Raw genomic sequence first — 27,001 nt, 5'->3', positions numbered from 1 at the left:
CGGCCCCGTTCAAGCTCTGCAGGGGGACCCCCTTATGCTGGGGCTGTCCCCTGTCTTCTGAAAGCTGCCTAGGAGGTGGCGCCGGGACAGGGACAGAGAGGGGCTTGCATGGCCAACAGGTGAGGAAGGAGAAAAAGAGAACCCTGAGCCGCGGCCCAAAGTCTACACGGACCCTCGGAGTGTGTGAAGAGCAGTGGAGGTGGGGCACAGAGCCCGGCTCCCAGGGAAGCCCCCGCGGAAGGGTTATTAATTTTTTTCTGTACACGTGATTGGGGGCAGCATGATCAATGGGATGTAATTTTACACCCTGAGAAGTTCACATATAAATAAATCTGTACCACCTTTCACCAGACTGCTGTGCTAATTTTTACAAAGGACAACACGTGTCTAACCTTACAGGACGCGAGCAATTCCTTCTTCAGGTTGCTATCAAAAGTCACTCGTATTAGAAGGGGGAGGCTGGCCCTTCCAATGAGTCCCTAGAATTATCTGGCCGCCATCTGTCATTCTGGGGGCAGGAAAAACGGTGGATTTTCAGTTAGTGGTGAAGCTGTCAAGTGTCGTCACCCAAGTCCACCGGGCGACGGGGTCACGGTCGGCCTGCTGGAGCGGACGTGGCGTGGGGTGCTCCCACCTGGGCGGTGCAGGAGGCCCTGTCTTCACCAAGCAGTCCTAACTCTCAGCAAACTTAGGGTTCATGACTGTCGTGGTGGCGCTCTTGAAAAGGGGGTTATCCTGGTGAGAAAAGCAAGCATGACTTGTCAGCGCAGGGAGGAAGGCGCTGGGCTCTGGGGACGAGCTGCGAGGGTGGGGTGAGGCAGGCTCGCACTCCCGTGGGCATGCCCTCGGTGCAGAGGGTGGGAGGTGCGCCTTTGCGGGGGCCCGGGGCCACTCACGTTATTCCACTGGGACTTGAGCTTCTCCTTCTCGAAGCGCTTGTACTCCCTGAGGTCACTCAGGTGGGTCAGGACCTTCCAGATGCCCAGCAGCAGGATGCCGACGAGCACGACTCCGGCCACGGTGCTCCCCACGATGGCGGCGATGTTGGGGCCCTTCACGCACTCTAAGGCAAGGAGGCACACACACGGGGGCGTCAGGCCCGCCCCGTCCCTGCACGGTGTCGGGGCCCCACTGCTGGCTCTCAGCGACAGGTAGTGAGCAAACTGGCCCTGGCCCCGGCCCCAGCCCCCAGCCAGGGAGGGTGCAGAGCTGGGCACAAGGCCAGGCCCTGTGGTTCCAAATGAACTTGAGAGGCCCTTTGTTCATGGAGAAGGAAGGGGGGCCGTGGTGGCCAGTAAGTAACCAGGGCCGGACACTGGCCTCCCACTTGGACAGCCAATGACCCAATCACTGGAACCTAACCTAACCCACGCTGGATCAGAGTTTAGGGATGGGCGCTCTCCTCATAAAGGCTTTCCCAGGAGAACCAATGGCAGCAGCCTTGGGAATGAGGGGGGTGGGGTCCCAGTGCCCGAGGGGCTGCACCCAGCCTCCTGCTGAGCTTGGGGGAGGGGGAGGCTCTAGGCTGCAGCACGCCTGCGAGGCCCGACCGAGGCGGTGTTCAGTGTGAGCCCGTTTGCCTGGCTCGTGGGCACTGGGGTTTGCGGGCACTCCCCCCGCACCATCCTGGCCTCTCCAGGGAGCCTCCATGTCCTCACAAAAGCGGAACAACTTAGCCAGTGCGCACAAAACCAGACCTGACCCCACACGTGCCTGTTAAAACGCCCGCCCGGGGAGAGCTGCCTGCACCAGCAGGCTGGGCTCTGCCGCCCCGGTAACGAAGGGCTTGGGCCCTACCTGCCTTCCTGGGGGTCCTGTCGTGGGGAGGGGAGCTGGGAGCAGGTCTCAGTCCTGCAATGACCCCGGGGTGGACTGCTGTCCCACGTCTGCTGCGGTCGCCCGAGAGGCCGGCCTTGCAGCCTGTGCCCCATCCCCGCAGCCTCTCTGAGCAGTCAAGGGGCGGGGGTACCGAGAGCTGGTATGTCCACACGGCTCCGCGTGCCGCTGATGTAACCCTCAAGCCCATCCCCTCGTGGGTGTGGTACTCTAAGTCCCCACGTTCCACACACACTTTGTCATTGTCCACTCAACCTACCTCCTCGACACTGACCTACCCTCCGTCCCCACTTGTTGCCCTCCCTCCCGATCCCGCCCAGAGCTCCATCCAAGGGCAGGCTCTGTCCACGCCGGCCCCAGGACCCCAGCCCAGCCCTGCTCAGTGCCCGGACTGGGCAGTGGCCTTTCCCAGGTCTGCACCCGGCCTGTGAGAGCACAGCTCACTCCTCTGAAAGCCGGCTGGCAGCCCTCCGGTGTGTCTGGGAAGAGACATAGGCCAAACCCCTCCCACCCCACCCCCGCCCCCGGACTCACAGGGGCCCAGTAAGAGCCCAGCCCAGCACCTCTGGCCCTCTCATCCCCTGATCTCAGCTGCAAGTGTCCTCCTCAGAGAGACCTTCTGATCTCTGAGACACGACCCGCCGGTGTCTTTGCCCCTGGGAACAGGTTCATGTGTCCCCACCCCGTGTCCCGGGAACCTATGAAGACAGAGTCAGCCTCTGGGTCCCCGGCGAGCAGGGAGGCGGGCGGGCCGCAGCACCTGGGGAAGCCGGCTCCGGCTCCGCGGGCCCCTCCAGGGCCAGGGCCGGATGTGGGTCCGGCGGCCCCCATGGTCCCCCGGGCCGGCTCTCGGGGCTTGCGTTCCAGGCCGCGCTCAGCGCCAGCGCTCCAGGCAGCGCCCCTGCGGGACAGCCGGCCGCCCCAGAGCAGAGCGCACGGCGCGCGGGCTGAGCAGCGCGAGGACCCGGTCCTGACTCCACCCGCCCGGGCTCACCGCGCGTGTCGTTCACGTGCACGTCGTATCTGTCTCGCCCCTCGCGCTGCAACAGGGTGTAGGTCATCCAGCAGCCCTCGGAGTCGCGCTCCTTGCACGTGCGGCCGGGCAGTGGCTTGGGCAGCAGCTTCGTCTCCCCGCACGCTGCGCTGCAGTTCTTGGCGAAGGGGCCCTGCTCGAACTTCAGACACTCGGCGCAGTTGCTGTGGGCGAGGCGCGGCGTGACCGCGGGGTCCCGGGTGTCCGCGCGGCGCGGGGCTCGGGCCACCCGGAGCTTCGGGGCCGTGCAGGGCAGTCGGGGGAGGGCCGTACCCAGCGTCCCGCGCCCCGGGTCCGGCCGGAAGGCGGTTCTCCCGGGCGCGGAGGCGCGAGGCGGGCGGGGCGGCGGGACACTCACGCGTAGCGAGCGCAGGGCGCGGGGCAGCCCGGGCACTCGAGGCACAGGGGCGGCTGGTAGCCGGGGTCGCACTGGCACACGTTGCAGCGGCACCGGCCGCGGCCGCTGCACTCGACGCCATCCAGGCTGAGGCAGCCCTTCGTAGACTTGAGACACTGGCACGCCGAACCCTCGTAGCCGTGCTGGCACCTGCAGGTGCCGCAGAAGCAGAGCCCTCGCTCTGGAAGACAGGGGCCCCCCCGCAGACTGAGCCCCGCCCGAACCCGCCCCCCCCCCGTCCCAGGGGCGGCGGAGGCTCCGCCAGTTGGCTTGTCCCCCGCGCTCACTCTCGGCCCCGCAGACTCAGTCCCGCCCGAACCCCAGCCCGAGCCCCGCCCCCCTCCCCAGGGGCGGCGGAGGCTCCGCCCGTTGGTCTGTCCCCCGCGCTCACTCTCGCCCCCGCAGACTTGGCCGTCGTAGCGCTCGCAGTTGATGTTGTCACACTCGCAGAACTGGCCGTAGATCTTCTTGTTGGGCACATCGCTCGTGTGGCACACGCACTGCCCGCAGATGCAGTCCCCCAGCCCCGAGCAGATGATGGAGCTGTTGTCCTTCCGGCAGCTTCCCTCCAGCTCCTGGCTGCTCCGGCCCTGCGTCTGGCACTCGCAGTTCTTCCCCATGTAGCCGGCATCGCACCTGCAGAGGGATGTGAGGTCAGGGCCCTCCCAAACCGGCTCTGCCGCAGCGCGCCTGCGCGGGGGGCGGGGCCGCGGCCTCACCTGCAGACTCCGCACTCCATGGAGCCCCTGCCGCCGCAGAGGCTGTGGTCCCGGCTCGCGTCCCGGCACCGGCACTGGCACTGGGGGAGGACCCGCACAGTCACCATGTCCGTGAAGCCCAGCGCCCGGATGACGAATGACTGCTCCTGGATGCACTCTGTGGCTGTGACCTTCACCTGGAAGGTGATCTGTAGTGGGAAAGCAGGGCTCAGGTGAACATTGGACCCCGGGCACACAACCCTGCTCCCATCTCCTCCCTGGGCAGCGTGGACAAGGGCACGGCCTAGCAGGGTGAGGGTCAGCGTCCTGGGCTCCCAAGCATGGAGGGGACCGCCTCTGCTGGGCCCCCGGGGGAGTGCATGGCGGTGGGGGGAGGGAAGGACATGGACACTCCAGGTGGCTCCAGGACTTGGGAGGGGAGATGAGGGAAGAGAGGAGGAGAGTTGGAAACTCAGAGTCAGAGATGCTGGAACATGCCCCCCAGCCCTCCCGCAGCTCCCCCACCCACCATCCTCTGGTGGCCTGGACTTGGGCAGGGATGTCTTTAGAATACTTTTAAAGAATTTTAGAGTGACTTTGTAAATGATGTATATTTTCTCCATGTATTTTGTCCTGAAGCCTGGAGGCTAAGATGCCAAAATCGCACAGGAAGTCCTAAGTTCTGCAAGTGGGGTTGTATTCTGACCCTGAATGCCCAAGGGGAACCGAGCGGGCCGGGAGAGGTCCCTGCCACTCACACAGCACTGCTGCTCAGCCAGCACTGAGCTTCAGGGAGCACCGGCTTGTCCACGGCAAGCCTCACTGCAAATCAATGTAAGTGAATCTCCAACCCATATGTTAAGACAGAGCAGAAACATCAGGGAAGTAATCAATCAGTCACAAGACTGAATAAATTCCTGTATGGATCACCCAGTATGAGGGGGATACATTTCACTAAAAGGTCACACACATTTAGTAAGTCACATAGTTGAAAGAATTCCGATGTCGTTTAGAAGAAAAAGCAAGTATTTTGCTGAATATTAATTCACAGCTGGAGAAAGGAAAAGTTTAATTGTTCTGGTCACGACAAATTTAAAATATCAGGGAAATAACTCAGTGCCTGTTTATGATCATTTGTGTGGCCTCTACTTTAATGTGTTTGTCAAAAAACAAAAACACAAAAATCAAGAAAATCAAATCAAAGCAGATGGCCCCGTGTAGAAGGAACGCCCTTCTTAGGCGGGTGGCGCTGTACCCGGCATCTGCCCCCAGGGGGCGCTGCCGTCCTCGCGGCGGTCGGTGTACACCAGGCCGCGAACAGTGTGTGTGGATTTTCAAGGGAAGGAACTGGACCCGCGGTGGACTGGACCCCACCTCCTGCTGGTCCCTGTGAAGCCGTGTGCCGGGGTGCACCCGCCCTCGCTGTCCCTGGGGGAGCCCCTTCCAGAGGCCGGGAGGGAGCCTCACCGGCACGTTGATCTGGACGCCGTCGCAGTCCCCTCTGGGCTGGTCCACCTTCAATACCCCGTTACTGCAGAAGGAGTCGTAGGTGACTTTCAGGGTGTCAGGGAGGGTGTTGTGATCCAGAAACACTCTGGAGGACAGTTTCTGTGGGCAAAGAGCATCATGATCAGGCTCATCCCGCTGTCCCCGACCCTTCCCGCCCCTTCCCAGCCGATGGCTGGCACGCCTCTCATCCCCCTCCCTCCACCCGTGTGTCCACTGAGAGCTCCATGGGTGCCGGGTCCTGCACCCCATGCCGCTGGTTACGGGTGGGTTACCCATGCCACGCCCCCCGAGACAGGCCAGTGGAAGGGACAGACGTGGAGACAGGTCATAGCCCTGCAAGAACGGGAGCTTGACCGTCCACCCACCACTGAAACCCCAGTGCCTGGCACAGGGTGGGAGCTGGAAAAACTGTCTAAGTGAATGAGAGAGAGCGAGACAGACCGTCAGACAGGAAGAGAGACAGAGAAACAGAGACAGAGAGAGACAGAGAGAGAGAGACACAGAGAGGTGAATGAGCCACTCACTGAAAGTGGCATCATCGGTGCAAAGACAGAGCCCCCCACGGGCAGCACGTGGAGTTTGGCAGGGCCTGCTCGGGGTGGGGGGCGGCTAGGGCTCCAAGAGGGTACGAGCAGCAAACGGAGCTGCCTCAGTGGGGCTCTGACTCAATGCAGTGTCATCAGCGCTTACTGGGTGCTCCCAGCGAGCTATGCTCGCGAGGCCAGCAGACCCTTTGGCTGGAAGAGGGCCTGATGCTTGTGTCCCAGGGAAGGCACGGAGGGCCTGGGGAAGTGCCTGAGGATGGCCCCCAGAACGCAGGGGCTCTCCTCTCCAGACCATCCTCCCGTTGGCCTGCAGCGGGGCGGCGTCTTGGCTGACTACCCAGGGAGCACTTACGTTGTAGGCGTTCTTAATAAGCTGGACTACGTTGCTGGAATCGTCTGACAGCTCCCCGACTGCAGACTTGGGGATGATCTCCGTGAGCTTCTGTCAGGGAAGAAGACAGGTGGGCGTGGCCAGAACCCTGGTACCAGGACACCTCAGCATCCACCCAGTTTTGTAATAACACCCCAGAGGGTTTCCTTCCTGCTTGTGAGATGGCTCAGACAACCCTGCCCCCGATTTCTTACTGTACTTAGTTAAGACAGCACGTAGTCAAGTGTTGTGCAGGCAAACGTTTAACCACTGGCTCTCAGGAAGGAAAACACCGTGAACTGCAGCTTTTGCCGATTTCCTCGGTAGAAATACTCCACCCTGGTTGATTTCCCAGCATTGAAGGCAGAGCTGGGAAGATCTGCCTCGCCATGGTTAGATGCCACCCCAGGGACTTCCCCGGTGGTCCAGGGGTTAAGAATCTGCCTCCCAATGCAGGGGACACGGGTTCACTCCCTGGTCGGGGAACTAAGATCCCACACGCCACGGGGCAACTAAGCCCGCGCGCCACAACTAGAGAGCCCACGCTGCAACGAAAGATCCCACGTGCCTCAAGGTCTGACGCAGCCAAATAAAATAAATAAATAAATAAAGTCTATTAAAAAAAAAGATGCCACCGCATCACGCAGATGTGATGGGCACAAACAACCCAAGGGCACAGGTAATCATGAAATGTGGCAAAAGATCAGGAAGCGATGTATTCTGAGCATGTGCGTTGACATAATTGAACTTTCATAATGGCTGTGTTAAATAACATTGTGACAAATGGCTCTGGCAGGCGGGGCCAGCTGGTCCAGCGGCACCTCTGGGGTGGGCAGGCCGGAGCCCGGGGTCATGCAGACAAGCCTGGGGCAGCCTCCAGGGAACATCTGTGTCCCCTGCCACCCTTAGCTTAGCCCATCTTTCACGGGAAATTGCACCATCACTTTATCTTGCAGAACCAAGGGTGGGTCACGTCCCTGCCACAAAGCCCTGCTGTGACGCCCCAGAATGGAGTCCAGTCTCCTCCACAAACCTCACGAGGACACACTGCCTGGCCACCCCACCTCTGCCCTCTGCCACCCTCTCCCCTCCTCCTCTGCCTCGGGACCCCGCCAGGGCTCGGAGAGCCCTCCTGGCCACCCGCTCTCCATTCGGTGCAGAAACACATACTGAGGAGGGTCCAGCGTAAGCTGCCCATACACACTCGGGCCTCCTCGACCCCCCCTCCCTAGGAGCCCCGGGAATGGGGTCAGGAAGCTAAGGCTCAGAAGGGCCTGTGACCTGCCCAGGGCCTTGTCCCTGCTGTCAGGGAGCAGGGTCTGGGGTCCGAGGCTCCCGTCTCCAGCTTCTACCCCATCACCGCACTGCCTTCTGGGACACGACTCCTGCACCTAATAGCAAATTACTGGGACCTGCCACCACCTGGCGAGGAGGAGACTGTTACATCCCGTAATACGGTCGGGGACACGGCAGCTGTGAGGCCCTGACTTGCCAGCGCTCGGGCAACTCGTGTGGGCGGCTGGTCTCTCAGCGGCCCCCGGCCACCAGCCTTGCTGTCCTTGTGGCTTGGCCAGCTCCCACTGCCAGCCCCCGGGGGGTCTTCCGGACACCTGCCCCTCCTCCCTCGGCATCCCCTGCAACCTGTCCCCAGTCTGGGGTCTGGGAACGCTCATGGCAGGCGCGGCTGGCCCCACTGGCAAACGCCCCACACAGGCACAGCACGCCACAGGCCTCAGCAGGAAGGGGACCGGGACTTAGGGAAGGAGAGGGGCCAGGAGGCGCTCCCAGCCCATCGCAGCCAGAGGCCACCACGCTGAGCCCGGCAGATGAAAGCACAGCAAGTAAAACAGCCCCACCGTGACTGGGAGAAGGGAGGACGGATGAAAAACGCTCTAAGACAAAAGAAAATTCCCCACGAGAATTCCACGGCACAGAAGACTTTCGTAAGAACAGCAACTCAGAAAAGTCAGGACGGACCCAGGTCTCCTGAGCCGGGAAGGAAGTACTGTCAGCTGCTGGGGGGCCCGCGCGCCTGCTGCTTCCGAGGGTGTTTTCCTCGCGACACCGAGCTGTGCGCTGGGGGTTCCAGAGCCTCCTGTGTACACCTTACACTGCACGCACAGTGTTGACGTGCAAACGTATGTGGACACAAGACAAGGAACTCTCCCTGACGTGAAGAATGGGGTCTGCAGACCCAAAGGGTTTCGTTGAGGCAAAACCATGATCACTGAAGTACAAGGACTTCTCACTGTCATGTGGCCTAAAGAAGCCTCAGCTCCTCAGCAGCAGTGGTCACTCCCCGAAACTCGGGGCCGCCCGCGTGGCCACAGCCCACGCACCCAGCACGGAAGCAGAACTCAGGCTGTGGTCACCCTGGATTTTGTCACCATTCAGTTGCGACACCTTGTCCTGCCAGATTGCTCAAGCCCACCTACCTCGTACGTTTCCACCATTCTCTTGGTCACAGCAAAGATGGGCTGGATGTTGCTTTCTGCCAGTTTGTGCGCCAGCTGGCCCACTGATGGGTAGTCCTAGAGAGGGGACCCCCGGTCAGATGGCTCCCAAGGCTGGGGACAAGCTATCCAGGCTGCCTGTCCGCTCCTGTTGGCAGAAGTGACGGCCCAGGGCGCAGAGGCTCCGCCTGCCTCCTGCTGTGATGGGGCCGTTCCCAATGATGTTCGCAAACGTGTGAGATAATGGGATTAGGAGGGAAACTGACAATATTGAAATATGCTCAAGAAAATATTAAAAGCTGAGAAGTGCTTCCTGATCAATGCGCTAAAAAAGAAATCCAGTGGCGAATAACCGCTCCCAGACACTCAAAGTGGAGAAGGGTGAGCAGCATTTTGCGGTGTCCGCACTGTGGGGCACTGGGGAGACACCTCTGACTTCTCCTGGGGGTGGCATCTCAGACGCTGCCCCCAGCACAGTGGCACCTATTTTCACAACCTCATGACATGCGCAATTTCAGGCAGAGGCTCAGTGGAGCCTCAGATGTCACATCTGTCCTGTCCCAGTCGGTGGGCCCGAGAGCTGCCACCAACACCCACCTCGAGTCTGGAGGCTGCAGGTGGAGGACCCCAAGGGTCACATCTCTAAAGTCCTCTGCAGTGCCTGGGGTTTATGATTCCAGGGTGCCGAGCATCATTGCACAGCAGCCCTGGACCAGAGAATTCTGACCTCTTGGTGCCATTAAAGTGCTGCCCCCAGAGCGAGGGCCCCTCCCCACCCCTCTGGAACCGGGGCTGGGAGTGAGCCTACCTCCCCACTCTGCCCCCCAAGACACTGCACTCACGAATTCATTGCTGCTTTTGTACACGTTGTCCTCCAGGTGGCAGCGGCCGTCGTTGGGAGTCAGGATGGCGCCCAGCTTCCCGTCTCCCGCAAAGTGGAAGCCATCATCCGTGGCAAACACCAGCAGCCTGGTGACGTTGCGCCAGCCGATTTCCTCCTGACAAGGAGAGGGCATGGTGACCTGCCTCAGCTTCCGCAGCGGGGACCCACAGACTGGGGGAGCCAAGGCAGAGCTTGCTGTGTTGGCCTCAGGGCTGTGTGCCCCCCACTCCTGGGTTTTCTGGGGAGCAGGAGGACCAGAGACAGGACCCAGCACCCAGGGGAGCTCGAGAAATGTCTGTGGGACGACAACCTCCCAGATGCCCAGGTGAATGTGTGGGACACCGAAGGGACAGGAATGCACGTTTACATTTGCACACTCTGTGGCCCAGTCAGCTCAGACCTGGGACCACCTCCTAAGGGGATACTCCCAAAGAAGAAAAAATACTTGGAAATGTTTATCTCAGGGAAAAGCACTGCAAACACAGAGGGAGGAACCCACGGACACCGTGATGAGGGGGTTGCCAGAGCCAGGGCACAGGCGCATCATGAACCGTGACATCACACGGAAATGAAAGTGTGTGTCTGCGATGCGGGATGCTGCACCCAGGGACCAGAGAGGCTGGAGGACTGGGGTCCGGTCTGTGAAGGTGGCAGGACTGCGTGGCTAAACACGGGTCGATGTGTTGCAACACATCACAATACAGCAGCGGGACAGGACCACGTGGCAAGGGGTCAGCAGCGGGCAGGGGATGGCCGGCACCGACACTTAAGCCACATAACTGTCGGGGAGCCTGGCCAGGACACCCTCTGTTCCTTGAGGGGCACTGGAAGTAGGGGTGATTCTACTGCAGGAACCACCAGGGTTAGGTAGCTCAGGGGTCTTGCTTAATGGGATCATTTCCTTGTATTTAGGCTTCAAAAGATTTGCACAGGGTCGCAAGCTAATAGTGGAATCTGTGGGTGTCGTGACGGAGGCCCCCAGGTCTGGAGAAATCAGGGCAGGCAGGGGCCTCACCGGGCATGCAGCGACCTGCATCATGGCGTCCAGCCCACCCTCGGGGGCGTCCAGGTTTCCCGAGATCAACTGCTTCCCGACCTCTGTCTGGAACTGGTTCGAGTTGTTGGTGAGCCTCAGCACGTGCCTAAAGGCGAACGGGGCCTGGCACTCCTTCTCCTTGTTGGGGCACGGGTTCCGCAGCTTCTCGGGGTGCGTGTTGACGAAGGGGAGCACCGTCTTGTCCACGAAGGACCCGAAGCCTAGGGGTCGGGCGGGCTGTGAGCCCCGGCTTCCCCACCTCATGCCAGAGGGCGGTGGGGTTGGGGGGAGGAAGCAAGGTGGCACTTGGGGGGTTGCACCCAGGGACACTAGGTCTGGAGCCCTGGTGCCCTGCCCTCGGGACGTGGGGGCACAGAGGTGCCCAGGGTGGGGGCCTGGGGGGTGTGCAGGCAGCAGGCTGGCCGGGGCTCAGGGGAGGAGGGAGCGGGCAGCTCACCGATGCGGCCGGACTCAGTGATCTCGTTGAGGGCCCGGAGTAGGTCGCCCCCCAGCTTCTTGACGTTGATGAGGTCGTCCAGCATGGAGTAGGAGAGGTCCATCAGGTAGTACAGGTCGATGGGGTAGCCCTTGGCCCGCTGGAAGGTCACGTTGAACACAGCCGCCTGACCTGCAGGATGTGGGGATCGCGGGAGAGTGAAGGCACGCCACCGCATCTAGCGGGGCTTGGGGGCACTGGTGCCCCCTGCAGGCCTCAGGACCCTCATGACTTCCCCACTCTCTGAGGCCTGCAGGTAAGATGTAGGGCGCCTACTCAGATTCGAATTTCAGATAAAGAGCACATTCCCAAATAGAAGACTATTTGGGCACAGAGATACTGAAAAGTGTTCGTTGTTTATCTGGCATTGTTGAAATTCAGATCCACCTGGATCTCCCTCAATCTCCCCGGCAAGGCCTTCTCTACCACCAGCCAGCAAGCAGATCCGTCCCGTCCCAGCACGGGCTCCCTGGCCACCCTGGGGATACACCCCCTCCTCAGTCACATCCCGCTGGCCTCCGCTCTTCCTCATCTTAATCACCACCTGTGCCTGTAATTACTTGTCTATCTGTCAATACGAATAGCCTGTGTCCCCAGCTCCCAGGACGGTGCCTAGCACACAGCTGGTGCTGGACACAGACGTGAGGAACCGAGCTCCAAATCGAGTCCCCTCTGCCTGGCCCACCTTCCAGCACCAGCTCCCACGTGTGGCCGCCCCAGCCCTGCCCAGGCCCGCCCGCCACGTCCCCCCACTGCTCCACCGCGCCGCCTTCCTGAAGGGCGTTTCTCGGAGCGCTAACAGGGAGCCATGTCCTGAACCTGGGTCCGTGGTCAAGTCAGGTGGGCAACACTGATTTAAATGGTTACTGGGGTTCCTTGGCTGCAGGACTTGTCAGAGCCTTTACTTTGCCAAGAGTACCTGGCCTTCTGAGAGTGGGACAAATGAGTGCTTTCCAGATGGTTTGTTCTCCCTTTTAAAAAGGACACAGAACTCAGGGTTAAAAGAGACACTAGGGTGCTTCCCTGGTGGCGCAGTGGTTGAGAGTCCGCCTGCCGATGCAGGGGACACGGGTTCGTGCCCTGGTCCGGGAAGATCCCACATGCCACGGAGCGGCTGGGTCCATGAGCCATGGCCGCTGAGCCTGCGCGTCCGGAGCCTGTGCTCCGCAACGGGAGAGGCCACAACACTGAGAGGCCAGCGTACCGCAAAAAAAAAAAAAAAAAAAGAGAGAGACTAGACACGAGCCGCAGACGGGGTTCTTGGGGGCATCCTCCCCTGGGCAGAGAGAAGAGCTCAGACTGGTTCCCAGCAGTCCCAGGGCCTCGCCCAGCCCACCTGGCTGTCTGACCTGGACACATGGATATGTGGCCATCAGGGGCTGGCTCACCCCCAGCCGAGGCCAAACCTACCTGGTCTCAGGTAGAGCGTCACTTTCTGTGGGGACAGCTGCTTCTGGCCCCCCACCTGGTCCTCCTGGGTCGTGGCGTGGCTCCTGGGGTCCGTGATGTCATCCGTCACACAGCCCTTTGACAGCAGGTGCTCCCACGTGTCACAGCGAGCAGAGTCAGGCTCCCCTTGCCCCGTGAAGTTCTGGGGGAGCCAGGGGTCAGGGATCAGGGGCAGAGAAAAGATGGGAGCCCACACTGTGGGTGCTGTGCGAAGCTGACCCCCTCATCTGCACGGGATTCAGGTCAGGAGTCCCCGTGGCAGCGGGACGAGGCAGGGGCTGGGCGGCCTCCAGAGGGCCTCTTCCCGAGGCTCCGCAGCCCAGGAGAGCCCGCGAGCGGGCAGAGGCGACTCAGGATCCTACGGCTCCAGCCCCAGGTGGAGCCACGGGGACTCTCTGCGGCCCACGGAGCATCTGGCCCCGGGTTTTCAGGCCCTTGGGCAACGTCAGCAGCACCCGACGAAGGAGGGAGTGGTTCCCTCCCAAGGGGACGCGAGCACCCCCTCTTGGCCCACGTGTTAGCCCCCAGGCACCACGCGGACTCGGAATACAGGCCAGGGCTCTGGGCCAGGCAGCTCAGAAGGAAACAGGCCGAAGGGGAGCGTGGGGGTCCTGGGTCTTCCCTCGTGACCACTGTGCCCCCACGAAGGCCCCCTGGATGTGGACACGGCAGGGAGAGAGAAGCGGCCGCATTCGGAGGGTCCTGCTCTCGGCTTCCTCGACAAAAGGAGGCTCGGAAGAGCAACCGCAGGCAGGAGACCAGGCAGGTGCAGGGGGCGTGCCCAGTGCCTGGGCGGGGCCAGCAGGGGGGCGGTGCTTCCTGAGCTGCCTCTGAACTGTCCTCGCTTTTGGAACCCTATTAATGCTTTAAGTACTCGAGAAAGAAAATTAACAGGAATGGAGAGGGAAGAAACCCCTAAAATGGAATCCACTCGGAAACGATTGAACCTGACTGCATTTCAAATGCATATGATAAACTCAGGAAGGGGAAGGGAGAAATTCAACCTGAGGAGGGACTTTTTAAGCCGGGACTATGACGGCACCCCAACAAGAGGAGACAACACAGACCACACCCGATCTGCCCCCTGCAGTGGTGTGGGCAGCAACTCTGTAACCACTTTCTGTGAATCGTAGGATTAAGAAAATGGGGAAATGTATTGCGGATGTTGGGAACCTGGCTTCTCATGAAGGGGAACCAGGAACCCTCAGAGAAATGTCTGAGTCCCCAGTGGGGGCGAGGCAAGTGCAGACGGGCCTGGAACTCTGCCCATCCCAGAGAGTAAGAGAGCTCAGGAAGTGATGCTGGGGCGTGCTAACAGGACACAGGGCCGGCCTGGGGGCTCCCAAAGGCCAAACGGGGAACAATTCGAGCTTCAAAATGACAAAATGAAAGTGATAGCTTATAAGCTACTGAATAAAATAAACATCTACAGGTTCACACCGATGAGAGAGACAGAGAGAGGGAGATTGGGGGAAGGAAACATTCCTCCTTACATTAGAAGCCATTAGAAGGAGTAATGAACAGGAATGTCACCATGTTGCAACCATTCCAGTGAGAACTGATTCAGGCACCCAACACCAACAGATGCTCAAGTTAGTGGGTGTAAGCCTGATGGGAAGCAGAGTATTTCCTGGCCTCGGAGTATCTCCCCACAAATTACTTACTATTGCAAAAGGGAAATGGTGGAGAGCCTGGCAGACGCCACCTCAGCTGAGTGGTCCAGGCTGCACCCCCAATATCAGGACGAAGTGAGAACAGGAGCCTTGCATGGGGTTCCTGCCAAAGCACACACCCTGGGCTGAATCAGAGGGAAGGCCAGACAAACCCATATGAGGGGCGTTCTGCAAAACTGCTGTCGTGAACTCCTCAGAACTGTCAAGGGTGTGAAAGACAAAGAAAGCTGATGAATGTTCCAGATTCCAGGAGATAAAGAGACATTTGAATGCAATGTGCGGTCCTGGATTATAATATTGACCAGTGGGGCAGGTGCGGAGTAGGGGGGGAAGGGGGGGATGATATCAAAGACATTATGGGAACAATTGGCAAAATGTGCACAAGGTGTGTAAATGTGATCAGAGTAAAGTACCGTGTTAAATTTCCAATCTTTGATAAATGCATTGTGGTTTTGTAACTGAGTACCTTGTTCTCGGCAAAGTCCCTGGAAATATTAAGGGACAAAGGGGTTTGTGTCTGCAACCTACCCTCAAACAACTGAGAAAGAAAATAATATGTGTGCATGTGTGTGTTTCCAAACAGACCTGTGGCGTCAGAACCTCAGGGACCCCCATGAGGAGGGCGTGGTCAGGATCTGGGGGTCCCTAGGGAAGGGGTCCTCCCCAGGAGGAGGTGGAGCTACCCCCCGTCCTGGCCGTCTTGGGCCTTTGCCTTTCTTCCCAGAGGGTCTCACAAGTAAAATATGAAGTAACTAAGGACAGCAGAGTTAGGTTTCCAGCAGGGAACTTCCCCAGTCCTCCGTGTTCTGGGCGTGGAGAGCGGGGCACACGGGCGGCTGGTAGCAGCTGCCTTCCTGCTGTAAGCATCTCTGCCTTGTCTCTGGCCAGGGCTCCTGCCTCTGGGGCTCGGGCTGCACCTGTCCAGACCCAGCGGCTTCACTCTCCGATCTGCCTCTGCCCGGCTGCCTGGGGACATGCTGTGTCAGCCTGTCTCTCCGACAGCACTGTGTCCCTGGGCTGCTCCTGCCCCACTAGAAAGCAGAGTGGTGAAGCTCCTGGAGGCCAGCAGTTTCAGAGGCAGAGAAAGGGGTCCAGCCCAGGAGGAGGGAAGGGGGGAAGGGCAGGCCAGGCGTGAGGACCCTCAGGGTGGCTGACAGCATTCAGTGAGGCTCTTACCAGCTTCTGGCACCAGGCGCAGCCAGGCCCTGACTCAATGCAGTCCCGGCAGGTGCTGACCTTGTAGTTGGTGCACTCCTGGGAGAGGACTGGGGGAGAGGAGACAGGCTGGTGGGCGTAGCCTGTGGCGGGCACTGGCCGACCCCCCCAGAGACAGCTGGCCCTCCAGGGACAGCAGTAATGGACGAGGGGTGTGAATGGGGTGGTGGAGAACAAGGGGCAGCGGGAGGACCAGAAGGGAGGGGGGAGACCAGGGCCCCAGGGGAAGCGGCCTCCAGCAGGCTGGGCCCCACGGTGGGTGGGGGAATGGAGGAGGGCGGCAGAGCAGGGCCCTTCCTAAGCCTCCACCAGGGGACTTCGGGGCAGGAGGGTGCCAGGGCGGGTCCCATTCCTCCCATGAGGAGCTACCCCCGCGGGACTCACCGGACCGGAGGGCAAGCAGGCCCCCCAGGAGCAGCAGCTGGGGGCGCTGGCGCAGCATGTCCTGTGGAGGGGAGGGGGCGGTGACAGGGCCTGGGACCCCAGACCCTGGGCCTAGAGACGCAGCGCTGGGCGGGCCGTCCCTGCTGCCAAGGGGTGCTCAGCGCTGGGGCGTAGCCAGCACGGGTCAGTCTCCCCGACCCCCCCACCAACGGGGCCGTGCGGACCAGCGGGAGAGGAGGGCTGCGTGGGGCCGCGTGCGCTCCGTGCAGCTGAGCCCCCAGCCCCCGAGGACCAGCAGGGGGTGGGCCTCCTGACAGTGACCCACGCACACATGCTCACACGCACACGTACACACTCACCACGCATGTGCGCACACACGCGTGCCCAAGGTGCCGTGCGCTCCGGGTCAGGGCCCCGCGTGGCCTTCGTGGCCCCGAGTCCTCAGTGAATTGAGCTGAGCTTGGAGCAGAGACTCGGCTGGCCCAGGTCTCCTGGGAGGAGGCTGAACCAGGACTTGGAAGAGAAGCCAACTCTGAGCACCTACCGGCGCCAGGACTGTGCCAGCTGCCCGCTGGGCGAGGATGTGTAATCGGGAAGGACATCTGGGTCCTGCCTGGGACAGGCCCCTCCCCCCATGTCCTCTGCCTGCCTCTTGTCCGTAGAAAAGCTTAGTCTCCCAGGCCTCCCGAGTCACAAAAGCCTGGCTGGAGAATTAACAATTGAAAGGATGTGAACACGTCGTGACAAAAGTAGCAGTTGGAAAAAAAAAGTAGCAGTTGGGCCAGGAGAACTGGTCAGAATTTAAACAGTAAATCAGCCGTAGGGCAGTCACAGAATCTTTAGTTCCTCCTTGAAGTACCTAGCTAAGGGTATCTGATGCACATACCCTAAGCTGTTTTACAGATGCTAAACCCCCTACCAAATGGAAGAAGTTAATTGCACGATGACCATGAACATGCAGCCCCCACACCTACTGGAGCCTAAAGATTGATAATGTGAGCCTCTGTGACCCCGCCTGGTTACCCGGCCATCAGCCAATCAGAGAACTGTGCACAAGCTGATGGCACACCCTGCGACCCCCCTCCCTCACCTGGCCTTTACCGAAACGCTTTGGGGAACTCGGGGTTTTCTGGGCCTGAGCCACCCGTCTCCCTGCTCGGCCCTGCAGTAAACCTTTCTCTGCTCCAGACTCCGCTGTTTCGGCTTGTTTGGCCTCGCTGTGCATCAGGCACTCGAACTTGGGCTGTCTGACAACAGAAGGGCCCGCAGAGCCATCACCTGCTGTGCCCAAGGCCACGAGCTCTAGGCGACCATTATTTAGCTCTTCTTCGTCCACACCTGCTGGGCCTGGGGTAAGGCGTGGACAGGATGTTGGGCCATCACCGGCTGGTCCTGATGCTCCCAGAGGCAAGAGCATGGGGGCGGGCTGGAGGCCTGGCGCTGGGGCTCCAGGTCTTGGAGGTGGAAGCAGCACCTTCAAACCCGCTGCGCAGGGGCCAGGAGGGCAGCTCCACCCTCCCCCGGAAGTGCCCCGAGGGACCCAGGCTGGGCCCAAAGCAGCAAGCCTCCTCCAGGCCAGCTTCCGGGACGGGTGGCAGCGCTTCGTCGGCCCGCGAGCCCCCACGTGTGAGAACCTGGAGGGCTGCTGCCTTTTAATCTGACGCCAAGAGAGCGGAGAGGGTGCTGAGCCGCCAGCAAACCAGAGGCAGCAGGCAGGAAGGGGGGTGTTTTACCCGAAACCAGGGTCAGCAGGCTCACCCTGAACACCCGCAAACGCCAGCTCCTCTCCCCAGCACACTGCTCGGCAGTGCTGGGCCAGCACGGTGGGCTCAGGGTCCCAAATCTGTGCCGGCAGATGCTCCAACCCAAGGCCCGCTTGTGTTGAAGACCATGTGGCCCCTGCCGTGGTGGCCTCTGCCATGGCCTGTGGGCTCTGGGTGCACCTGGAGGTGGGTCCTGCCCTCGCCTCTGCCCTCGCATAACCCCTGCATGTGTACCAGGGGCTCTGGGGTGCAGGAGGACCCCAGGGGGTCCCACGGGGGGACCCAGTGCTTAGAGGTCCCGCCCAGCCCCACTCTCCGGTCGTTTTGGGGGTGACCCCGCACCCCGGTCCCCACCAAGCTTGTAACCAGGAGCTAGAAGTGTCAAAACAGAACAGACCCCTTCCCTTTTCTTTCCTGTTCAGGTCAAAAGCAGAACTCACGCCCTGCTCTGGCTTCCGGGGTCACAGAGCGGGAGCTGGGAAGGTGCTTTCGGTTTACAACACGCGCACCCACGTCTGAAAGCCCCGTGTTGCCCCAGAGCCCCCAGGGTCCCTAACGTTCCGCAGCCGGACGCCCCGTGAGGTCCGCGCGTGCTCACTGACCCCCCGGCTGACCTGGGCGCCGCCGGGTCCAGTCGGCCTCAGGATAGCACCCCACTTCGGAGTCAGAGGCTGCTCCCAGTAGAGGTCGCGGAGCCCCCGCCCCAGGCGCCCCAGCTGTGCACGTAGCCGGCGGGGGGGCAGTCCCGCCAGGGGTGGGGAAGGCCCTCCAAAAGCAGCTCGACGCCCGTCCCTGTGGCCACGGACCCCAAGCAGTCACAGCAACCAACAGGCAAACCCCGGTCCGGTCCCCACCTGCGGAAGCCGAGGCCCCAGCAGCAGCAGGATGCGGACCCGGGGCCGCTCACAGCTGGAGCACCCTCCCAGGCGGTGGGGGGAGCACCTCGGTTATGGCAAGAAGACCCACAGGCCACGGGAGGGGTGGTGCCGCTCTCTCTTCCCCCTTAAGCACTGGGACTCCTGCTGCGACCGGCTCTGTCCCAGCCCCAGTGCCCACGGCCCCTCGGGGGCAGGGCGCCCGCACACGCAGCGGCTCTGGGAACTCGGAGCAAAGAGCCTGCAGCCAGCCCTCCTCTCGGCCCTGGGCAGGGGTGCCAGCGGACATGCCCGGCAGCCAGGACTGGCCATCAGAGGCCCCGATGCCGCAACCAGCATGGCGGGGCCTCACAGACCAAGGCCTCCTCTGGGTGTCGTCCTGGGGCCCGGCCCCCTGGACGGCACAGGGCAGTGCCCGTGCTCGGGTCCCTGGCTGCCCCAGCGGCATACTCTGCCTCGGCTCCCTCTGCGTGCCTGGAAGGGCTTGCGGGCCCGGTCCCGCTCTGGGGGAGGGCAGGCTCGGACCGCCCTCGTGAATGTGAGGCCCTGACTCAGACTCGGCTGGGACAGCTGGTCCGAGAGCAGGGAGGAGGGCGTGGGCTCCAGCTGGGCCACCACCCTCCCTGCCACTCCGACGGCCCCGAGGCTGCACCCTCCCCAGATCTAAGGGCAGCCCCGCCCCAGGACTCAAGGTGCAAAACCCCAAGTCGAGGTGGCTTGAGAAACCCAAGGCCCCACGGGCCTGTGAGGACTTTGCGTCAGAGCTACCCCTGAGCTTGACCCTGCCCGGCAGAGGGTTGCTGGCGCGACCGAGCGCAACTGCAGGAAGTGGCGCATCCCCGCGGGCCCCGGGCACCCTGAAGATCACCCTTCACGATGAATAAAACTCTGAGTGTCGGGGTCCGTCCGGGAACACCAGAAGAAAACTAGGATCTATTCCTTCCAAATCCCACACACTCCACAAAAGCCCATAGTCCCTATTTCGTAAAAGACAGAAGAGAAAGAGGAAACATCAAAAAAGAAAAGTTTAAGAGGCAGAGGAGGGTCCGAGGCGGAATACGCTGTCAGACCAGGCTTGCTGTCAAAAACACGAAAGCTTTGCCAAAGGCAAAGGCCCTGCGGGGCCCCAGGACTCACCCACCGTCAGGACTTCGCGTCAGAGCCTGCCCTTGACTGTTCAAGGTCAGACCGTAAACCACCTGGTGCTGGTTTCCAAGAGGCACGGCCAGCGTGTGACAAGGAACAGAGATGCTGTCAGGAAAAGGTTACAAGAGGGGAAGGCAGGGGTGCGGTATTCATCCCAGGAGCTGAGGGTGCAAGGCTGTTTCATGTAGAAAAAGGCCAGTGCTGACAATGGATCTAAAATAGGCATCAACCTTTTTAAACCAAAAGACAAAGTTAGGATGTGGTCGTTTCTGCTTTATGTAAAGACGAAAAAGAACTGGACAGAAGCGGATTCCAGTGGAGGCTGGAACCCCTTCCCGCCCCGCCCCAGGTCACGGAGTTTCCAGACAGATCAGAAGACAAGGGCAGAGGGGATTGAGGAGGAGGCCACCCACGTATTCTCTGAACACACATTCTCGGCCCCAGGAGAATCCACTGCACGTGTTCATTGCTGCTCCGTTCACCACCCGTGAAGGCTGATGGTGGAAATTTTAAGGGCCGCAGTTTCTGACCAAATGGAATAAAATGAGATGCCCCCCAACATACACATATTAATTAGAACCTTTAAAACACTCTGCTCAATATCCCTTAAGTCCAAGAGGAAATCAAATTTATATGTACAGACACTTCAGAAAAGAGACAACACAACTTTCTCTGTTCAACGGGTCCCCGATGGAGAGAGAAGCCCGAGGCCCTAAATGTTTTTCTGCCTGACGGAAGGGAATGATAAACGTGCAGGACGGAAAGTTCAGACGTGAGAGAAAGAGCCACAAAGCTCAGGAAATAAGGGAAGGGAGGTGGGAAATACACAGACAACAGAAAAAGTCGATGAATCTGAAAACAAACAAAAAAGCTAAAATTGATAAATACATCAAAAATCGTTTCTTTGGAAAAAGCAATAAAATGGGTCATCTGGAAGAGAGCATGTATGGCAGTCGCCAGGGAGCTTAGGAAAGGAAGAGGCAAGGCAGCAGTGAGCTGTGCACTGGCCTGTAAAATGCATCCAGAAGCTTTGGGGACAGAGTCGGTGTGACCCTGGCCCTCAGGCCGGTGGCCGGGGGGAGGGAAGTGAGCAGCGGCACTCCGGCCTCAAAGGCACCAGGCAGAGCACTGTTCCCGGGAAGGCACGCGCCCTGCAGTGCCCCCTCACACCATGGGACCCGTGAACCCAGGTTTAGGAAATAAAATGATAAAAGGAATAGAAGAATGTGTATCTCAGAGTAAGGACATTGAACGTAAAAACTAAGGGAGAAAATACCAAGAAGATAGACTCAGCCTTCCCTGGTGGTCTAGTGGTTAAGACTCTGCGCTCCCAATAGAGGGGGCCTGGGTTCGATCCCTGGTCAGGGAACTAGATCCTGCATGCATGCTGCAACTAAGACCCAGTGCAGCCAAATAAATAAATACCAAAAAAAAGAAGATAGACTCTAAGATGAAAACTCTAATTCGAAAAGATACATGCACCCCAGTGTTCATAGCAGCAGTATTCACAATAGCCAAGACATGGAAGCAGCCTAAGTGTCCATCAACAGAGGAATGCATAAGGAAGACGTGGTACATATATACAATGGAACACTACTCAGCCATAAAAAAAGAATGAAATAATGCCATTTGCAGCAACATGGATGGACCTAGAAATTATTATCCGAACTGAAGTAAGTCAGACAAAGAAAGACAAATAGCATATGATATCACTTACATGTGGAATCTAAAAATTGATACAAATGAACTAATTTACAAAACAGAAACAGACTCACAGACATAGAAAACGAATTTATGGTTTAAAAGGGGAAAAGGGGGAGGGATAAATTAGGAGTTTGGGATTAACATATACACACTATTCTGTATAAAATAGATAAACAACAAGGACCTACTGTATAGCACAGGGAACTATATTCGATATCTGTAATAACCTATAATGGAAAAGAAACTGAAAAAGAATATATACATACGAAACGGAATCATTTTGCTGTACACCTGAAACATGGTAAATCAACTACACTTGAATAAATTAAATAAATAAAAAGAAGACAGGCTCTAAAAACAAATTTTGTACATAAAAAATTGAATAGATGAAAATATTTAGTATCTGTCTCATGCAGAAGGTGAATGGTAATCTTTGTGTCCAAGGAGATTTTAGAAATAATAACAAAAAGGCAAATACCCCGTAGAAAAGGATCTTGTGAACAGATAATTCACAAAAGAAAAAAGGCAGCTTGTTACCAAACATTTGGAAAGGTTGCTCTGGCTGATAATTGGGTATTGTAATCAAAATATCTAGATTCCTGGTCTAGCTGTCAAACTGGACACTGTTTTTAACATCCATGAGGCCCACCCAGTGGAATCTACATGGCATGAAAATCTGTGAATGGCTGATCGCAGCTCAATTTCTACAGTCAAAAGTCGCTGAGTGGGAAAACAATAAATGTAAATAACCAAAATAGGCCATGTTTCTTCTGTGTGGTGGCATTATAAGTATTTTCAATTGTCTTCATTATTCTGGTTTGTATTTTCCAAACCTGCTACAATAAACATATATAATGATTTTTTTAAAATTCATACATTTAAGAAAATCTGAATATCGTGGTGGTTGAGGAATTGCTTGGGAATGTCTCTAGATTCCTAAAGTGGTCCGTTTCTCTGTTCCCACTGCTGACACTTCTGAGGACAGTGACTCCCTGCTGGGACATCTGCTCATAGCTCGTTTGCTCACTCATTCATTCACTGAACAAGTGCTGCCTGTCTGGCCCCTGGGCACTGCTCTCCCGGATTCTAGGATTCCGACCTCTGCCAAGACCTTAGGGCATCTCCACACCCCACACCTCCCCCGGATTCGCATCACACCCGAAAGCCCCACTGCTACAGACACCAACGCATGGCCACACCTATACTACTTAAAAATGAACTGGTGGGTTTTCATCACTAGGTGTTCAGCAAGGGCCTCCAGACCACCGTTGGATGCTTCCAACTTGCAACAAATTATAAAGCATTTGTTTTGTCTTTTGTAACCATATACAAATAAAAATATGTTTACAAAAAAAATAAATTGGTGGCAGCATGGCTCCCGAGGGGCTGCCTTTCTGTGTGCCCCCAGCCCCTGGAGCACTGTGAAAGAACGCGTGGCCCCGGGGCCCACGGAGGTCCGTCAGGCAGGAGCCCTGGCTCGCGGAGGTCTCGTCCGTCAAGGAGGCTGACCTCAGCCCCTGACCTTAGCTCCTCAGCCAGCAGGGAACCCTTCCAACTACTTCTGGCTGCAGCCCAGGGTGTGACACACCCAGATGACCTTCCCATCCAGAAGCTTCCAGAGCAGCGGAATCAGGCCACATGGGTGTGGAGGCCTCTGCATCTCAGACTGGCCAGATCTGAGCATCCGAGGGGCCTGACGCCACATCTGCCAATGGGAAAGGGGCTGTGACTTGCTCTGTGACGACTCCTGGGCAGGGGGCAGTGGCTGTGCAAGGCTGGGCCACAGCGCTGGGGACCACGGCAGACACGGTCAGTCCTCAAGGGAGCCTCAGCTAGTGGGCGGCGGTCCCTGCCTGGACAGCCACTCAGGACCCCAGATACCAGAGGGATCCCTGCCCATGGCAGCCACCCTGCTGGCCTGGCTACATTCTGCACTCACAGCCTCAATTCGCCCGCAGCTGCCCTGGGGGTGGACCAAACCTGCTCCCTGTTCCTAGGGAGGGCTCTGAGACGGTCAGCCCCTCAGCCACACAGCCAGGACAGATGCCAGGACGGGGGCCCACATCAGCCTGACCCCAGGGCTGACACGCTCAAGTCTACGCCCAGCTGCCAAGTGAGTGTGGACAAGTGACTTCCCCTTCTGGACCTCAGTTTCCTCCTTTGTCACAGAGAGCCAAGGGTGCTGTGATGGTGAATTTCACATGCCAACTCCGCTGGGCCGTGGTACCCAGAGGTTTGTTCAAACCCTGGTCGGGATGTTTGCTGAAAAGGTGTTTCTTAGATGAGCTCAACGTTACAGAAGTGGACTCTGAGTAAAGCACATGGCCCTCCATGATGCGGGCGGGCCTCATCCTACCAGTCGAAGGCCTTAAAGAAAAGACTGATGTCCCCCAAGAAGGGGAGACCTCTGCCTCCAGGTGGCCTTTGGGCTCGAGCTGCAATGTCACCTCTCCTCTGGGTCTCTAGCCCGCCCTGCAGATTTGGGGTTTGCAAGCCTCCACAATCGTACAAGCCCCGAAATAAATCTCTGCCTCTGTACACACACACACACACTCACACACGCACACGTGCACACATCCTATTGGTTCTGTCTCTCTGGGGAGCCCGCACTACTACAGACCCCAACACGAGCACCCCAGGTTCAGGGGAAGCTGCTGGAGGGGTTTTTCAGCACCGCTTCGAGGTGAGCGGGCAGAGCCGTGCTTTCCTGCTCTGTGGGTTTCGGAGGCAGTGAGGGTACCGGGCTCCTGCTTCTCTCCACACCCACCAGAGCCCTGCGGAGGTGGCACCCCACCCCTGGGCCTGCTGCTCGACTGCTGGGAGGGTGAGCCGCCCGGACACCCCTGGCTTTTGGTGGGGGGGACCTTGGACCAGGCAGGACAGGCCTCTCCCATCCCCTGGACAGTGGTGCTCCCTCTGCTGAGCTTCTTCAGGGCCCGTGGCTGTCTGGGGTGTCTTCCCTCGTGAAAACTCCAGTAAGTGACCGTGACACGCCCAGGGTCTTTGCTCCAGCACAGTGCAAGCTGACAGCCGCAGGCAGACAAATCCATGCGATTTCAGCTGAGAAACCCGAGGCCAGTGGAGCCGTGTCTGGCTGCTGGGCCGAGCCCCTCAAGAAACGTCTCGATTCACTCCCGTCAGGACAAAGCCCTGGGGCAGCCATGAGTCCCCTCTCCTGGTGCTTGTCCGGGTCCTCGGGCCCCAGCCCCCCCACTCCTAAGGGGACAGGCCTCCAGGGGCCTGGTTGTGGGAGGTTTAGGTCACACGCCCAATGCCTCACCCCCTAAAGCTTAACTGTCACCCAGCGTGTTCACATCGTTAGGCCAGAGCTTGTGAACCTTCAGGAGTCCGAGAGAAGCAGCAGACCCACCCCCGAGACAATGTACCGTGCACACACACACACACACATACACACACAGACACAGACACACACACATAAACATATACACACACACAGAACACACACACAGACACACAGACACACACAGACACACACAGACATACACAAATACATACACACAGAGAGACACACACAGACACACACATACACACAGACATACACACACAGACATACACATATACACAGACACACACAGATATGCACACATACATACACACAGAGACACACACATACACACACAGACACAGACATACACACATACATACACACAGACACACACACAAACATACACACACATACACACACACACACACACACACTGCTGGAGGACAGAACCACCCCAGCAACCACAGAGCTGTGAAGACAGAACGGGACCTGCTCAAGCAGGAAGTGGAAGGCGCAGCTGGGGAGGCCCAGGGACCCTCCTGCACAGCCTGGCCATGCCGGCCCCGTACCCACCAGACGGGGGTTTTGCCTGTCCCCCAGCCTCCTCCTGGCTCTGCCCGGTCTCGCAGCCCCCGCGTCGGGGGCTCAGCAAGTGCCTGGGGCTTGTTGAGGGACCCTCACCAGGGGAGCCGAGGCTGGGGTCCAAGTGCATCCTCCCACCAGGCCGGTCACATCGCCTTGGTTACATCCCTCCCATCACCCCGCCACTAGCTCTGCCCACGGTGGGCTCAGCACTTCCCCTTGCCGGATCTCAGCTCAGGGGGCCTAGAGTGGACGATCCCGGGGTGTGTGACACGGACCAGGGCCACCAGGGCCTCTGCAGGCTGGGCCCCTTGGAGCTTCTTGCCTTGGGAAAGGCAGCAGCCATGGCCAGGGGAAGAGCCTTAGGGCTGAGCTGTTCCCCTTCAGAGAAACCAGTCCGGACACAGAGGGGCCTCTGTCCACTGACCTGCTCGATGCCCTGGAGGTCTCAGCAGGGGTGGTCCTGGCTGGGCTGGCAGGGGCTTTGGCTCCGCTCTTCACCAGGCTGGTGCTGCAGCGGGTGTGGGAAGACACCGGCCCGCCCGAGACTCCACTGGTGAAGGCACGATGCTTCCTGTTCTAAGTCAGGAACTGGAGGAAGTAGTTACATGTGGCTGATTGCACCACATGTGTCCCTTCCAACCTCAGCCCCTCTGCCTACAGGGCCCCTGACAGAGGGCTGTCAGAGGAGCAACACACAATGGGAACACACCATCCATCACACACGCTCACAGCTGGAAGTGGAACAGCGTGTGGGGAGGATGGGGTGGGAGCAGGGCCTCTGGCGGCACCAGGCGATGCCCCCATGGGCCGAGGGGGTGGCCGTGCCCCGCAGGGGACAGAAAACCCTGGAGGGCGGTGCCCAGGAATTTTCACCCCGGGAAGGGACCTGGCCTGCAGACTGTGCACACGGGAGGGGAGCATGCACCCACCAAAGAAGAAGCAGACAGGCACCGGGGATTCAAACTTGGGTCACGGAAATAAAAAGGCATCACACGGACCAAAGGGCAGAACAAGAAGCTGGACAGCAAATCAGCTGGAGAGCAGGATGAGGGCGTCGGCTTGGGAGGACAATGGGACGGGGAAGAGGCCAGTCCATGTGCCCGGCCCTGCCAGCAGGAATTCCAGGAGAGAACAGTAAACAGAGAGGGGAGAGACTCAGACAACAGAAGAGAAGTTCCGAGAGAGGGGACCCAGATGAAGAAGCTGCTGCGTGGCTTGGGAGGAAGAACAAAGGTCCCGAAACTGGTTAAATTGTGATGGTATCACAGAACGTTAGTGATAGAAAGAAAACAGGACAGATTCAGAGAGAGACAGAGACAGACAGAGAGAGAGAAGAGGGAAGGGGAGGGTTAGGATGGGAGGAGGGGAAGCAGAAGAGGAGACACTGGTTACATCCACAAAGAAACAGAAAGCGGAGTCTTCAGATGAACCAGGGCTCGGATACATAACTACCCTAAAATCTATTTGGAAGATGCCCTCCAGAAATAAAGACAGACAGATGAAGGAATCCAAGAGGAATCCAAGGGTCCCTGAGGGAAGGGTGACCAAAGAAATAAGGAAAAATTGTTAAGCCTAAGTAATTGTTGATTTTAAAATAGAGGTAAAAATATTAACAATTTGAAACAAAAATCCTAGAGGAGCAGGACAGATGAGTAGGGGGGCATG

General features: G+C 58.7%; 1 protein-coding gene across 3 annotated transcripts; it reads right to left on the bottom strand.

Annotated features, from left to right (window-relative positions):
* Positions 1 to 269: 269 nt before the first annotated feature.
* Positions 270 to 25,870, bottom strand: ITGB2 (integrin subunit beta 2). 3 transcript variants are annotated; one of them, XM_081235610.1, is made up of 16 exons: positions 25,761 to 25,870; positions 15,978 to 16,038; positions 15,555 to 15,643; positions 12,667 to 12,847; positions 11,218 to 11,388; positions 10,740 to 10,981; positions 9,684 to 9,839; positions 8,824 to 8,919; positions 6,371 to 6,460; positions 5,432 to 5,572; positions 3,986 to 4,173; positions 3,658 to 3,902; positions 3,228 to 3,447; positions 2,831 to 3,033; positions 897 to 1,063; positions 270 to 735 (listed from the first exon to the last, which is right to left on the bottom strand). In XM_081235610.1, the coding sequence occupies exons 2-16, from the start codon at positions 16,033 to 16,035 to the stop codon at positions 673 to 675; spliced, it is 2,310 nt and encodes a 769-aa protein (XP_081091736.1). In that variant the 5' UTR covers positions 16,036 to 16,038; positions 25,761 to 25,870; the 3' UTR covers positions 270 to 672. The 3 variants fall into 3 exon arrangements, with proteins under 3 accessions (XP_081091736.1, XP_081091734.1, XP_081091735.1); XM_081235608.1 differs by lacking the exon at positions 25,761 to 25,870 and adding an exon at positions 16,337 to 19,928; XM_081235609.1 differs by lacking the exon at positions 25,761 to 25,870 and adding an exon at positions 16,337 to 19,928 and having other exon boundaries at positions 10,755 to 10,981.
* Between the last annotated feature and the right edge of the window lie 1,131 nt (positions 25,871 to 27,001).

The sequence above is a fragment of the Mesoplodon bidens genome (genome assembly GCF_964165515.1).
Source record: "Mesoplodon bidens genome assembly, chromosome: 5".
Lineage (NCBI taxonomy): Eukaryota > Metazoa > Chordata > Mammalia > Artiodactyla > Ziphiidae > Mesoplodon > Mesoplodon bidens.
The sequence above is the reverse complement of the archived record's forward strand: the minus strand, read 5'-3'. Positions and strand labels throughout refer to the sequence as shown.

Bases quoted from the DNA above. Each gene is read 5' to 3' on its own strand.
- ITGB2 (XM_081235608.1), bottom strand. From the start codon at position 16,579: ATGTCCTTCCCGATTACACATCCTCGCCCAGCGGGCAGCTGGCACAGT. The intron at 16,039-16,336 runs GTGAGTGTGTAC...TCCCCTCCACAG, and splicing joins CGTGTGTGCGCACATGCGTG to GACATGCTGCGCCAGCGCCC. The intron at 10,982-11,217 runs GTGAGCTGCCCG...CCCGACCCCTAG, and splicing joins CACTGAGTCCGGCCGCATCG to GCTTCGGGTCCTTCGTGGAC.